We start from the raw sequence: 16,725 nt of genomic DNA on the forward strand, positions 1-16,725 counted from the left end.
GCTTTTAATAGGGGATAACTAGTTAAGTTTATACATAACTGTTGGCAAAGTTATTTTCTAAAAACTGTTGTGGGAATAATTTGCATAGTCTCCACATATTATATAGCTCTTCTCTGTTCTATTCTTTTAAATCCTTAAGCTACACAAAAGGCAAGATTATTTTAGAGAGCATTTATAGTTTTTATTAAAAATGTGCTTTTTCGGGGCACCTGGGTGGCTCAGTGGGTTAAAGCCTCTGCTTTTGGCTCAGGTCATGATCCCAGGGTCCTGGGATCGAGCCCCGTATCGGGCTCTCTGCTCCGCGGGGAGCCTGTTTCCTCCTCTCTCTCCGCCTGCCTCTCTGCCTACTTGTGATTTCTCTCTGTCAAACAAATAAAATATTCAAAAAAAAAATGTGCTTTTTTCTGTTGACCTTTAAAAATAAATTTAGAGGGCGCCTGGGTGGCTCAGTGGTTTAAGCCGCTGCCTTCGGCTCAGGTCATGATCTCAGGGTCCTGGGATCGAGTCCCGCATAAGGCTCTCTGCTCGGCAGGGAGCCTGCTTCCCTCTCACTCTCTCTGCCTGCCTCTCTGCCTACTTGTGATCTCTCTCTGTCAAATAAACAAATAAAATCTTTAAAAAACTAACTAAATAAATAAATAAATTTAGAGCGAAAAGCTATAAACCAGCTAATAAGAAATATTCTAGCTGATAAAATAGTCACTAACAATACTCAAGGAAAATAATGTGAGGCAAAGAGAATATTTGTGTATGAAAAAACAAACTGCTCTCCTTTATCTGCAATGAAAATGAAGCCTGTTTCTGAACAAACAAAACACCGCCACTATGCTAAGACAGATGCAAAAATGACTGTGTGTGGATTACTTCTTTTGAATACAGAGAACCAATTTGCTGTCTATGTACAACAGAAGAACTGTAAGGAGTAAGTGTATAGATACCACCACTGAAACGGGAGTGGAAAAGGTTCAGGTCTGGCTTTGTAGGTTACGGGTGTTATTAATTTTGACAAAACATAGGGAGAAGATCTTGGCTTTCAAAAAGTTAACATTAATGTTCACTCCAGAATGGTTAAAACTTCAAAGTCTGTAAAATGTAATATCATGCAATTCTCCTGAAATGGGAATCTGAATTGTGCCTGTATCAGGCAAAGTCTGGAAATAAATCAGTCACTTAGTGAATGAGTAAGCAATGACTTGTTAAAAAGAGTAACTAAAAATATTGAAGAATTCTTGATATATTAAAAAAAAAGTGATGCTGCAGAGTGCTTTTCCTAATCTCAGAACAAAACTAAAATATGCCCTTAAGCCCCCAAAACATCTATTTATGTTAACCATGGACTGACTACTGGAGGCTTCTGCTTAACTTTCATTCCTTAATCTACCCTACTAAGAGCTTTGGATTTATTATATTTCTAACCGCGCAGAATAACACAAGATGTGAAGTGAACTTTATGATTTATTCAATGGCAAATATACCTTTTCATATTTCAGTTTACCTATTCAATTATTATGATAATCTTTATAAAACACAAAGTACAACATAAATTATTCATTTCAAGAAAAAGTAAATAGGACTTCTAGTCTCATATGTCCAACATCATGGACTTCCCTCAATGAAATAAGTTTTCTCTTTTGGTATCCACAAATTTAATCTAACAATTCTACTGAACTTTAAGAGTTTTTATAAAGACACAGAGAGAGAGAGACCAAGAGTATGCTAGGCTCCAAAACTAAACCCTAAGCTGACATAGTATAGGTTAATTCCTGTGCAGGTTACAAAGACCTTAAAATATTCACATATCAGAACCAGCCTACGGTAGAAACTATATAGTTACTAGCTGGGTACGGTTCATGCCAGCTTAATAAACCCAGGAGCACAGGGAGCTGGTAAGAGAGGTGATTACATCTTTTCTCTTAACTGAAGCTTGTTCTCTATGTGTTAAAAGTGTTCAATCTACTTTTTTAGAAAACAGAATGACCTATTTTAGTGGCCTATTTTCCAACTGTGCTTTAGAATGCTAACTAAGTTACTTTTAAAACATGTGACTTAATGTTTACTATTTAATTTTGCCACTCAAAAATTAATTATCCAGTGGTAAGCAGGCAACTGGTATTTATTTGTGCTCTAAGGCGACACTACTTAACTCAATTTTGTTCCCTGCATGTACTACCAACAACTTTCTTTATAATGCATTCATTCTTCTCACACAAAATAGCTTCTTAAAAGAAAATGTGAGCATTCAAGACATAAGAGCATATTTCAGCATTAGTAGTTTATCCACTCTCCCAGAATATTCCATGATGTTGGTCAAAAAAAGGTAATATTGTAAACAGGTTAAGAAGATAAAGTTAGAAATTTAGAGCTGCTCAGTAAATCTGATAAAAGCTGAAAAAAATAAAACAGGAAAAAGATTATGGAGGGGACAGTTATTAAAAGAATGAGTAAATTAAAAACAGAAATTAAACAAAGGGAAAGAGGCTAATATGGAGGTTAGAAGTGAAAGTATAGTGTTCTGCAACAGCTTGCAACTGTTTATAGAGTATTTAGACATTTAAGTATACCTTACTTTAGAACACTTACTCAGAAGTGTTTCAGAGAAACCGAGTATTTTTAAAGTACCAGGAAAGCTTTAAAATCAACCAAGCACAACCAATCAAAACCAGAAGGAAACCCTTCTCGGAAGCTTTTTAAAAACTGAAATTTTTTTTGTAATAAAAATTACCAATTCCTAATTTAACTGCTTTGTAATTTTAGATTTTATATAACAGGTTTTCATAAAATATAATACACACATGTAAAATCTCATCACTAGAAAGAACAATTTAAAATTCTTTATGTGAAAATAATAACCCTCCCATTAACATGTCTCGTTATCATGAAAGGCTGGTTAGAAAATAATTTATAAATCTTTATAGGGGACATCTCAAACATAGGTCTCTATGAGTTCATTATCAAAATAGCTTAGCTAGACACACAAATACTGGTACTAATTCTGTACTATAAAATCCTTCAAGAGTCCCATTACAACTCCATCTGTTACAGAGGATACACTGATGTTGTCTACTGTATCTCAAAGAGCAGGAAAAATACTAATTATAACAAAACAAAATACACCTTAAAAAAAAAAACAGAATAAATTATGTTAGAATTTACTGTTAAAGTAGTCTGGGGTTGAAACTTTTCTGAGTAGGGGCACAGACAGATATGACATAGTGAAAAACAGCAATGCAAATTACACACACACACAGACACACACACACACACACACACTCTTATAATTTTGTTCTGTTCCCTGTAGTTGATTTGGCAGGGGTCTAAAGCACCTTCATAGTATTCCAAAAAACAAAACAGTACACAGTATGATAGCAGCTGCTATCAGCATGGGTTTTTCTGTCCTACCTCAACCCACCCCAGCAAGACAACTTCACTGAAACTATCTAGCTTCGATTAATTCACTCACTCAATTTTAACGACTATTCAGCCTATTAAAAAATACGTAAGTAATGTGATGAAAAGAAGAATAAAAAAAGTGGTTAAAAAAAGAATTTTACATCTGTCAGTAACTTCAATTTGAGTGGGAAAATCTATTATTATTAATTTGAAATGGTTTGAACTAAAAATGTAAACTGTAAAAACAATAAACTAGTTTACAAATCAGTACAAAGCTATACATTATAAAAATTTACTCTAACAAGAGCAACATTTTGATAAACTGTATGACTTCATACTATTACTGATGATTAGGTTCTTCTAAACTTGCCAATGTACATAAATTAATTGAAACATTTGATAGCTTAAAAGTTAAGCCAAAGAAACAAGTTTGTTACTAATTTATAATTATTTCAGTTTATTATAAATGGACACAAACAATATGGAAATTTGCATTTCATGTTAAAAAAGGATTATTACAAAAATAGTATTTAAATAGAGTAATTCTAAGACCCTGAAAGTCTGGCCAGGAGTCACTTCTCCACTATAGGGACATGGTATTATCAGCATCTCAATGTTGTAAGCTGCCACAAGGTAAAGGAATGTTATTTTAATATATTCAACTTAAAAACACAACTTTAATGCCCCTCTTTTTTTTTTTTTTTTTTTGGTCTAAACCCTGGGTTCTTTCTCTCTTAAGATGACTTCTCCAATATGACTTATACAAACTCTCCACAACCTCTGGTAACAAACTAAAAATTCAGCATATGCTTCACATACCTTTTTGAGATGTCCTAGTCTAAGTTTGAAAATTTCTTCCTGTTCATGATATTCTGCCAAAGTCAACCTGTCAAAAATGAAATTGTAATTCTAGATATTAAGATTAATAGTTATTATTTATTAACAACCAGCAAAAGAAGGTAAATAAGTGGAAATACTACAATCCTGACAACATTTAGCCCAAAATAAGCCAAAAGTTCTTTACAATATTCTTCAGAGTACACCTAATACTTAGATGAAATAATTAATTCATAAATTCAGCAACTATTTAATGAGTGCTATGTATTAAGTGATATTCTAGAATTTCAGTCCTAAGGGTACAATGAAAAAGACATTTTCTTCCTTCATTTTAGTTTGAATTTACACTCCACAGTCCCACTAAGGAGGCAGAAAAGAAACAATTTGATAAAGAAATAAAACAATCCCAAATAACAATAAATGTTATGAAGAAAACAAAAAAGGGTTGTACAAGAATGACACTGTATTACACTACACTGTACTGAGTGCTAGGGAGGTGGTCTTGATCTAAACATCGAAAAGACAACAAGAGAACCTGGGCGAGTTATGTTCTAGACATAAGTCACAGCAAGTGCAAGGATGCTAAGGTGGACACAGGCTGGCATACTGTAAGAAGAGAAAAAAATGTAAACTCACAGCCAGAGAGGCTGTGAGCAGTAGGAGAGGCAAGCAAGGGCCAGCTTCTATACGGACTTCCAGACCAAGGAATGAATTTCATTTTACTCCAAGAGTACTAGAAAATTACTACGAAGAGGGTCAGTCCAGTTGAGTACTGTTTTTTTTTTTAAAAAGAGGAAAAAAAATAGGAAATTTTTTTTCTGCTTCCATGTGTTAGTGAGGAAAAGGAATGCTAAAACTATAATCAAAGCACCAAATGTCTTTATAAAGACATAAGACTTTAAATCTTGAAAGTATTTTATGGTTATTTTATTAATTTCAAATATTCATACATAACCAATTTAATGTATATAAAACCATAATAAGACATAAACACTTGTAACATTTCCTGAGAAAAAAATGATTTTTTGATTAAAAAAAAAAAAACAACACTCCACAATAAAACAACTTTCACTTTATATCCCAACACTGAAAGAACTGCTTTTATCAAAACTGTTTGTTTACTCATGTATTCTGGGGGTATTTGGCAAAGCTCCTAACCTAGGTATGATTTATTTATATTTATTCAGGTCCCTCAGCAACATTTAGTATAAATGTTATTCTCCTTTAGCTAGACAGTAGTTAAATTTACTAATTCTAAAGAAATGGTATTGAAAGGAAACAAACAAAAAGCTCCAAGAAATTCAGTTAGTGTTCCACTAGAAACATCTTAAGAGTGAAACATTTAAAATTAAACCTGTCTACCCAGCCTTAAGTTAATACCACTGCTGGACTTTATTATACTAAATACAGCAACAGTGGATAGTTGCAGCAGATGCTTCAAGTAAACTTAAGAGAAGTGTTACAGTTTGACTATAGATGGAGTGAAAGGAAGAGGGAAAGCTGATGTTAAAAGGTTTAGAAAGTAAAATGGATAAAATCTCAACTAATCTAATAAACAAAAGCTATAGGAATTTTTGGCAAATAGTTTCTGGATAGGCATATATGCCACCAATGAAAATTCGGTGCAATCTGAGTTTCCTAAAATTTTTGAAATTGCATTCTACTAAGAAGTCTGGCTCTCATGCAAACTTGCAAAGCACTTATAAAGGTAGCTGGCTGGGAATTTCTGTAATTTTGAGCTAAGCATATTTTGTTGTGTTCAGTTGGTACAGTTTTTAACAGCTACTATTCTTGTGAGTTAAAAATGAATTAATATCAATTAGTTTCAGGAAGATTTAGTTTGTTGGATATTATTTGGTTAATCTTACAGCATAATGTAATGCATATTTGCTATTTAATATCACTTAATTCTAGTTGTTGGTATGCTATGTTGCAGTTCAAATCACCCATGTCCCTATAGCTAAAGCAAATGCATACAAATACTTCTTCCCCAAATTTTCTTAGTAGAGTGATAATTCTTCATTGATTTAAAAATCTTTGACCCCAGAGCATTATTTTATAGATGTACTCCTGATATTAAACACTACAATTCTCACTAAAGATAAATGGTAACTTTCATCATCAGCAGAACTTTGCTATTTACTTCCGGCATTTTGATTACTACTGTAACTACTATTAAGCTTCAAATAAATACTACTAATGTAACTACTATTAAGCTTCAAATAAGCACTTTCTCTCTGCTTGGTTTTGAAGCAGTTATAAGCAAAATCTGCAGAAAGTACTAAATACTAGGCTACTCAATTTCTAGGGCAGTGATTCTTACCATCTTACAATCATGGATATCTAAAAATAATCCAAAGGAATTTATAAAAATACCCTCTCTAGAAAATTTCACATATACATAAATTTGGGGGTTCACAGCTCTCCGTTTAAGAATTCCTATCCCAGGTTCTTGTCTCACCAAATAGAAAGCAAACCTCAAAACAGCAAAGAGACATTTCTTACATTTCTCTGCATTTCCTCCCTCTAATATATCTGACATATATTAGAGATTTTAAGATATCTCTGTTATCTATTCCCATTAATGAAAAATGTTTTTTACATAAAATGTAAAATATGTGAAGATGAAAAAATATATAAATTTAGGTAATACGGATAAATAATTTAGAAATTAATTGAGGCCAGTCCTCTTAAAAGGATGAAAAGAGGGATGTCTGGGTGGCTCAGACTAAGTAAGTCTGCCTTCGTGCCTGTAAGTGTCTGCCTTCGGCTCAAGTCATAATCCCAGGGTCCTGGGATCAAGTCCCATCACCAGGTTCCTTTCTCAGTGGGAAGCCTGCTTCTCCCTCCCCCTGCTTGTGCACACTCTCTCTGACAAATAAATAAAATCTTAAAAAAAAAAAAAAAAAAGGATGAAAAGAGCTAAGCTAGGATAATGTTAATTTTAATGACATTCAATAGCTACATAATTATTTTTATGACTTTTTTTTTTTAAAGATTTTATTTATTTATTTGACAGACAGAGATCACAAGCAGGCAGAGAGGAGGAAGCAGGCTCCCTGCCAAGCAGAGAGCCCGAAGCGGGGCTCGAACCTAGGATCCTGGGATCATGACCTGAGCTGAAGGCAGAGGCTTTAACCCACTGAGCCACCCAGGCGCCCCTTATGACGTGTTTTTAAGACCCTAAAAAAATTTACACATTTAAGCAAGTCAGTTGGTTAGGTTACCTAGCAAATCTTTTATTCACAGATTAAGTCTAATTCCTCCCTATATGAATCGTATCTGATATTACAGCCAGAATGATTATGTTCAAAAATACCCATGTGTGCTTATTTAGGGGCACACTAAAGCTCCTAAAGTGGGTTTACATAAAACTTTAAAGATTTTATTTATTTGACAGAGAGAGAGAGAGCCAGAGAGTACAAGCAGGGGAAGCGACAGAGGGAGAAAGAGAAGCAGGCTCCCAGCTGAGCAGGGAGCCCAACTTGGGGCTTGATCCTAGGACCCTGGGATCCTGACTTGAGCTGAAGGCAGTAGCTTAACCAACTGAGCCACCCAGGCACCCCTATAAAACTTTATTTTAAAAGCCAAGAAATTTAAACTTCAAACATAAGACTTACTAACTCTTGATAATCTTCTATAATGAGTCTGAATGGATGAGGATTTTATTTTTAATCCAAAGAACTGTTTTACAATAGTTTGACAGAAATGTGAGATGACTGTAATAGAAGTAACTAATATAAATAACAGAAAACAGGGAATATTCATTTCAAACAAATCTGATAATCAATTCTTTAAAGACCTTCTGTTTAAAAAGGACATTAACCTGAAGTCTCAAAGTTAACGAATGCAATCTATGGTAAATAAGACTTTTACAGGCACTTAAGGAAAAAAAATAGCAAGCCCATTTATTTGTACAATTTAGCAAACCTTTACTGAACATTAAGCTATGAACTATGCACTGAGGATTAGATTTTTAACATGAGGGAGGGTGGGACATGAGACTAGTCTGCCTTTGAAAAGCCCCCCAAAAAACTGGGAATAGAAGTTCCTCAACATGATATAGGGCATTTATTAAAAACCCACAAGTGACATCATACTCAAAGGTGAAGGACTGAAAGCTTTCCCTTTAAGATGAGAAATAAGAAAATGATGTTTTCACCATTACTATTCAGTATTGTGCTGGAAGTCCTACCAGAGAGGTTAAGTAAGAAAAAGAAACATAACATCATGCATCAGAATGAGAAAAGAAGTAAAACTATCTCTATTTGCAGATAACATAACTCTAGATACAGAAAATCTCAAAGAATGAAGAAAAAAACACCACCAGAGCTAATAAATCAGCAAAGTTGGAGGGTACAAAATCAACCCACAAAAAATCAGTTTTGTTTCTATACACCAGCAATGAACAATCTAAATAGGATATTAAGACTACAATTCCATTTATAAGAGAATCCAAAAGAGTAAAATACCTAGAAATGAATTTAACCTACAAAGTGACTTATATACTAAAAACTACAAAACAGTGTTAAGGAAATGAATGGAAACTAATGAAATGAAAAGACTTCTACATTCATGGGTTAGCAGACTTAATGTTGTTAAGAGGGCAATCCTCTCCAAAGTCAACCATATATTCAATATAATCCTTTTTTTTTTTTTAAAGATTTATTTATTTATTTGACAGACAGAGATCACAAGTAGGCAGAGGGGCAGGCAGAGAGAGAGAGGAGGAAGCAGGCTCCCCACAGAGCAGAGAGCCCGATGTGGGGCTCGATCCCAGGACCCTGGGATCATGACCTGAGCCGAAGGCAGAGGCTTTAACCCACTGAGCCACCCAGGCGCCCCTCAATATAATCCTAATCAAAATACAAATGGCCCATTTTGTTAAAATGGAAAAAAAAAGTTGAAAGAGGTCTCAAAAAGAAAACAACATTGAAAGAGAAAAAACAAAGTTATAGGACTCCCACTACCTATTTCAAAACTTACTATAAAGTTACGGTCATTAAAACAGTTACTACCATAAAGATAGACATACAGGCCAAAGGAATAGAAGTAAGTATGGATATCCATGGCCAGTTGATTTCTGACAAGGTGCCAAGACCACTAAATGGGGGAATGAATCATCTCTTCAACAGATGGTATTGGGACAAGAGGATAACCACATGCAAAAGAATGAAGTTGGACCCCTATCTCATTCTATATAAAAAATTAACCAAAAAGTGATCAATAATCTAAATATAAGAACTAAAACTAGAAAATTCTTAAAACACAGCACAGGGGTAAATGTCTTTGACCATGGATTTGGTAAAGGATTCCTAAATTTGACACCAAAAATAAAAGCAAAAAACAAAACAATAAATTTTTAACAAATTAAGATCAAATCAAAGGACATTATCAAGAAAGTAATACAATTTATAGTATGGGAGCAAATATCTACATATCATATATCTGACAAGGGTTTAGTATCTACAATATATAAAGGACTCTTGTAATTCAACAACAAAAAGACAGGAGCTGAATTAAAAGCTGAGCAAAAGACTTCACTATCTAGACAAAGACCAACAAGCACATTAAAAGATATTCAACATAGGGGCACCTGGGTGGCTCAGTGGATTAAGCCACTGCCTTCGGCTCAGGTCATGGTCTCAGGGTCCTGGGATCGAGCCCCGCATCGGGCTCTCTGCTCTGCGGGGAGCCTGCTTCCTCCTCTCTCTCTGCCTGCCTCTCTGCCTACTTGTGACCTCTCTCTCTGTCAAATGAATAAATAAAATCTTAAAAAAAAAAAAAAAAAAGATATTCAACATAATGAGCCATTCAGGAATGTAAATCAAAACCATAATGAGATGACAATTTATAGCTATTAGGATGATTAAAATCAAGAAACAGAAAATAAAAAGTGTTGCCAAAGATGTGAAGAAATAGGAACTCTTGTCTATTACTGGCGGGAACGTAAAATATTGCAGATATGAAAAATAGTTTAGCAGTTCTTCAAGAATTTGAACACAGAACTGCCATATAACCTTGAAATTTTATTCCTAGGTACACACTCAAAAAAAAAAGAAAAAGAAAAAGAAGAAAACATATGTCTCATTCTATCCAGACTGTGAAAGAAACTAAGACTTGAGTTTCACAAAAAGCTGCTCTATTTAAAAAAAAAGGAAGACCTCGCTCAACAACATTTTTGCTAATACCCCATACAGTGGTGTGAAAGGGTCTTTAAAAGAGTAAGTGTGCAACTCACAGGTCCCTTCAGCCTTCTCAGCAGAAGCTAAAAACAACAATGGGATTATCTAGAAAAGAACATGGAGGATTCTCTTATCTAATGGAGTAAATGCCTGTGTCAGAGGGGCTAGATCCACAAGATCTTTTGACAAGTTTAAACAGAAACACTGCCAGTTTGGGATTTAAAAGGGCAGAGAGAGTACAAAATGAAAGGCTGTCAGGCCCCCAAAATTCCACAAACAAGAAACAGCCTGACAAAGCTACTTAGCTACATATACATGCTAACCTTAATAATAATAATAAAAAAACTTTGTGAAAAAGATTGAGAGGAAAGAACCTTGAGACCAGAAGGAGGAGCCATAGCCATAGAAAATTACTACCAGACCTTGAAACCAGTTTGTCTGGACGGATTTTCAAACTACTTGGGATCAGTGACTCCTTTCAGGTTTTTTTTCTGTTTCAACAAAGTATCTTTAGCTGTTATCCTATGCCTGTCCCCACCATCATATTTTGAGGAGAGAGAAGTGTTTCTTGAGGTTCACAGAACAAGAGGAATTGTTTTGGGGGGCGGATTATACAGATTCTCAACCATACCTAATTTAGATGAGATTCAGAAAGTTTGAGCTGATGAAATTTTGATGAGATTTTGGATATTGAGTTGATGCTATAATTGGGATGTTGGGTTGATTCTTTTGGGGATGTTGGGATAGGACGAATGTATTTTACATGAGGGAAGGATGTGAATCTTGGGTCAGAGAGGAGATGGGTAAGGAGATATCAGCTTCCAAAGATATCACATCCTAATCTTTGGAGTTTGTGAATACATTACCTTACACAGCAAAAGATTAAGTGGGATTAAGGTTGCTAATTAGCTGATCTTAACATAAGGTGATTATCCTGGGTAATAAAGCTATGACTACAAAGAGCAAAGAAAAAAATTTTTATCTGAAGGAAAGTAGGGAAAAACACAGAAGAGATAACATCTAACCCTGATTAAAGAGGAGCAGCAGAGGGAAGCCAGGAAGAAGAAAAAGGGCATACCGGGCACAATGGTGACTCAAGTAAACAGCATGCAGATATAAACGCAAAAAGAAAAATCAATGTACAGTATAGATTAAGGAAGTTCTTCTACTGACTGCTAAGAGTTTTAATCAAAGACCAATGCTGGAAGTGCCTGGGTGGCTTGGTTGGTTAAGCCTCTTGACTCCTGATTTTGGCTCAGATGATGATCTCAGGGCCGTGGGACCGAGTGCCACATCAGGCTCTGTGCTCAGCAGGAAGGCTGCTTGAGATTCTCTCTCCCCCCTTTCCAACCCACACCCTCTCCAAAATAAATAATTAAAAAAAAAAAAAAAAGATCAATGCTGAATTTTGTCTCATGCTTTTTGGCATCTATTAATATTATCATATGATCCTTCTCCTTACATGGAAAAATTACAGATTTTTTAAAATGTTAAACCAACCCTGGATACCTAAAATAAACCCAACTTGGTCTTAATAAATTATCATTTTTATATATTACATATTTGGTTGCTAATATTTTAAGATTTTTACACTTATGTTTATGAAATGAGATTAGCCTGTAACTTTCCTTCTTTATATAATCTTTGTTAAATTCTGACACCTAGATCATGCTGGTCTCATAAAATAAGCTGGAAGTATTTCTGACTTAGGTATTACTTAAAAAAAAAAAAAGTTTTTAAAAAGACTGACACTACTTCTTCCTTAAGTGGATGTTACAAATCATAAATGATGTCATCCATACCTGGACTTTTATTTTTTTTTTAAAGATTTATTTATTTATTTTAGAGAGAACACAAGAGTAAGAGAGGGAGACAGAAACTTTAGCAGACTCCCTGCTGAACTTGGAGCCTAATCCCATGACCCTGAGATCACACCCTGACCCAAGAAACCAAGAGTCAGGTGCTTAACCAACTGCACCATCCAGGGGCCCCTGGACTTTCAAATTTTTTAATAACAGATTCAATTTCTTTAATAGTTACAAACTATTTAGACTTTTGTTTCTTCTAGTGTCAATTCTGGCAAGTTAGATTTTTTTAGAAATTTATCCACTTTACAAAAATTTCAAGTTAAAGCCATTTATGTTATTTTGTTTTCCTTTAAATATCTATAGACTCTATAGTAAATTACCTTTCTTCATTCCTGATGATGGTTGTCTTCTCTCTTTTTCAATTTTATTAGTTTAATTTTGTTTTGGAATAAAACACACATTTTTTTGGATTGGTTGATTCTCTGTATTATATATGTTTAATTCCTGTATCATTAATTTCTGCTCTTTTTCTTCTTCCTTCTTTGGTTAATTCTACTGCTCATCTTCTAACTTACTGAAATAGATGCTTAATTTATAAAGTTTTAGATTTTCTTCTTTTTGTATACAGGTACTTAAGGTTATAAATTTCCCCTGGCTACTGGTCAGATTTATCTCACAAATTTTGCTATATGGCAATTTCATTCTGAAAATATTTTTCTAGTTTCCACTGAGATTTTTTCACTACTTATTAATGTTAGTGATTTCTAGTCTAATTCCACTGTGGTCAGAGAACATATTCTATGATTCTAATCCTCTAAATTTTATCCATGAGTTCAACCAAAAATTCAAGAAACAATCCCAGTCCTATATAAACTCTTTCACTCTTTTGAAATTTGTTGAGACTTAGCTTTGCGCAGTGGCAGTATCGTAGCCAATGAGGTTTATCCGAGGCGCGATTATTGCTAATTGAAATTTGTTGAGACTTGCTTTATGACCTAATGTGATAAATTTTTATGTTCAGAGACCATGCTTAAGAAAGAACACTTACTCTGTAGATATTAGGGGTATTCTACAAGTGTCAAGTTTATCAATCCCACTGAAATTTTCTATATCCATACTGTGTGTCCTGTTTTTTTATTGTTTTATTTTTTATCTGTATGTTCAATTACTAAGAAATGTGTGTGTTGAAATCTACTGTGACTTGTGGATCTGTCTATATTTCCTTAAATACTGCCAATTTTTCATTTATCTTGAGGCCATGTTATTATATGCACACAAATTTAGAATTACTGTATGTTCCCAGTAATTTGAGCCATTTATAGTTATGAAATAACCACTTCATTTTAATTTTTTTGCCTTAAGTTTTATTGTGTCTCATATAATACGCTTTTTTTGGTTGGCATTTACCTGGAATATTTTTTTCTTAACTTATACTCCCAATATATCTTTTTCTTCCCGCGCCCCCCCCTCCCCCCGGCGACTGTTAAGAATTTTTTTCTGCCTCGATTTTTCTGAAAAATTTTTTACTATTTTTTTTTTAAGATTGACTGATTGATTGATTTGACAGAGATTACAAGTATGCAGAGAGGCAGGCAGAGAGAGAGAGAAGGAAGCAGTCTCCCTATTGAGCAGAGAGCCCAATGCAGGGCTTGATCCTAGGACCCTGAGCCCATGACCTGAGCCAAAGGCAGAGGTTTAACCCACTGAGCCACCCAGGCGCCCCGATTATTCTGAAATTTCATTATGATGTGCCTAGGTATTTCTTTTTATTCATCATACTTAGAATTCTCTGGCCACTGTGAATTTATAGATCAATCTTACTCATCTGCTTTAAAATATTCTCAGTTATTTCATCTTCAAATATTGCTTCTGCTCCATTCAATATGGTTCTTCTATGGTCAGGTGACTTATCTAGTAATAATTTTAAGTCAAAAGACAGTAAGATACCTTCAAATAATCATCAACCTAAAACCCTAAAACCAGTAAAAATAATTTTGAGAATGAAGGCAAAATAAAGTTAGTTTCATACCAAGAAAAAACTGAAAGGTGTCACTACCAAGGGGCCCACACTAAAAAGAAAAAATTTCTAAAGGGTTTTCTTGGGCAGAAAGATCTTACTAGGTAAAAAAAATTGAAGCCGTAAAAATAAATGAAGAGGAAAAAAAAAGATAAATATGCAAGTAACATTTAAATGAATACAGTAACTATACCAGACAAAGATGTCTTTACATAGGGGGTGTGTCTGACAGAGATAAAGAGAGAGAAATTAAAAACTGAGCAACCCAATAAAGAAAAAAAAAAAGGGACAGAGAGGAGGCAGGACAAATCGATAGCACAAAGACAGACCAGATTTAAGCCCCAATAAATAGATAAATACATGAAATGAAAATAGATTAAATGCTCCAATGAAAGATTTTTCAGACAGCATTTTTTAAAAAATCAATTAAACATTTGTCAAAACCCATAAAATGTGCACTATACCAAAGGTGAATTTTAATGTACACTACAAACTCTAGGTGATAATGTGCCAATGCACATTCCTCAATTGTAACAAATATACCACTCTGCTGCAGGATACTGATAGTGGTGGAGGTTGTGTGTGGGGACAGGGAGTACATGTTAACTCTCTGTACTTTCTGATCAATTTTGCTATATACTAAAACTGCTCTAAAAATAAATTTTCTTAATTAAAAAAGGTCCATATTATTTACAAGACATCCACTAAATAACTTTATGATATGAAAATATAATCTTGAGTTAAAATTAAAGGGTTTTTTTAAAGATTTTATTTATTTATTTGACAGAGCACAAGTAGGCAGAGGGATGGGGGAAGCAGGCTCCCTGCTGAGCAGAAAGCCCAATGCGGGGCTCAATCCCAGGACCCTGAGATAATGACCTGAGCCGAAGCCAGAGGCTTAACCCACTAAGCCACCCAGGTGCCCCAAAATTAAAGCTTTAATGAGAAAACATAGTGACCTCTAAAATTTCCTTAATATAAAATAGAAGGTAAAATATTACTGTTACTTTGCAATCATCCTCTGTGCAACATGAAATACACAAATAAAATTAGTAATTTAAAATGTATTTAACATGAAGTCAAAATTTTGATTAAAATTAATTAATTACAATTAACACAAGAGTAATTTAGACACCATAGATAATATTATCTATACAAACCATTCTGAATAAAAGAAGTCTTTGTGACTAAAATTAGAAACTGCTGTCTAAAAAACCTGACCAAGGGGTGCCTGGGTGGCTCAGTGGGTTAAGGCCTCTGTCTTTGGCTCGGGTCATGATCCCTGGGTCCTGGGATCGAGCCCCACGCCGGGCTCTCTGCTCGACGGGAGCCTACCTCCCCACCTCTCTCTCTGCCTGCTTCTCTGCCTATTTGTGATCTCTGTCAAATAAATGAATAAAAAATCTTTAAAACAAAACTGAATCTTGCTGGTAGTTAAAAATTAATTATATTAATTTTATTTAAAATTAAAATTAAATTAAACCTAAAATTGAAAATTAATTATAGTTAAGAGCCAGGAACCACGCAAGTACTTTAACACGCATTACCTCATATCATCCTTTCAACACTATGATATAGGTACTGTTACAAATGAGGAAATGGAGACTCAAAGAAGTAAAAGAGCTTACCAAAAATAATAACCTGAAAGACTCAAGGATAGATTTCACATCTGTCTGTCTACAACGCTAAAGTCCTAACCACTACACAGTAGCAGCTTCATTTTCTATGTTAATTTCTTGATAGAAAAATATTTAAGATTTATGGTTTCTCTTCTAATTAAACTAGATGTTCTGCAAATACACTAGATATTCTAGTTACCACCAAACAGTTATTCAAAAGGAATTTTTAGAAGATAGTTGCAGAGAATAGCCACTAAAATATAGTTAATATATAAACCAGAGTGTTTCTGGGGCACCTGGGTGGTGAGCCGGTTGAACAGTTGAACATCCAACTCTTGATCTGGGCTGAGGTCATGATCTTGGGGTCCTGTGATCAAGCCCCCCATCGATAGAGACTCCCACAGCAGGGAGACTGCTGGAGATTCTCTCTCTCCCTCTGCCCTTTCCTTCCCCTGCTCTCCTGCATGCTCTAATAAACAAACAAATCTTAAAAAAAAAAAAAAAAAAAAAAAAGTGCTTCTATGGCTTTTTTCCCTATTTAAATCTGCATTTGTATAAAGACATAGTCAAACTTTTATGCAGTATCACTTCACCTGCCATTTCAAAAACACATAGCAGTTCACTTTAGGGTTAGTTCTCAGTCAACATGTATCATAAAGTGAGGTGGAAATAGGACAAGTCTATGACTATTAAACAATAGTTAGGCCTATTAAGTATCTTGGAAGGCAAGTAAGCAAAATACCTGTGACAAAGTGGAAAAATGAAGGAGGAACTAGTGAGAAGGAGAAAATGAAATTCAATCAAATGCTTATGTACCAGAATTTGGCATTTACTGATCACTTTCCATGTCAGAAAACTGTGCTACATAT

The 16,725-nt window shown here is 34.5% G+C and overlaps 1 protein-coding gene and 1 pseudogene across 2 annotated transcripts in view; one reads left to right on the forward strand and one right to left on the reverse strand.

The window, feature by feature from the left end:
- TLK1 (tousled like kinase 1) overlaps positions 1-16,725 on the reverse strand; it is a 143,950-nt gene that overhangs the window by 27,753 nt on the left and 99,472 nt on the right. For both annotated transcript variants that reach the window (XM_046018324.1, XM_046018325.1), the window contains one exon: positions 4,210-4,276. In XM_046018324.1, coding sequence (XP_045874280.1) covers positions 4,210-4,276 — 67 coding nt within the window. The remainder of the gene's footprint in view (positions 1-4,209; positions 4,277-16,725) is intronic.
- On the forward strand, positions 13,126-13,252 carry LOC123951200 (annotated as a pseudogene).

Source organism: Meles meles, chromosome 9 (assembly GCF_922984935.1).
Source record: "Meles meles chromosome 9, mMelMel3.1 paternal haplotype, whole genome shotgun sequence".
Classification (NCBI taxonomy): domain Eukaryota; kingdom Metazoa; phylum Chordata; class Mammalia; order Carnivora; family Mustelidae; genus Meles; species Meles meles.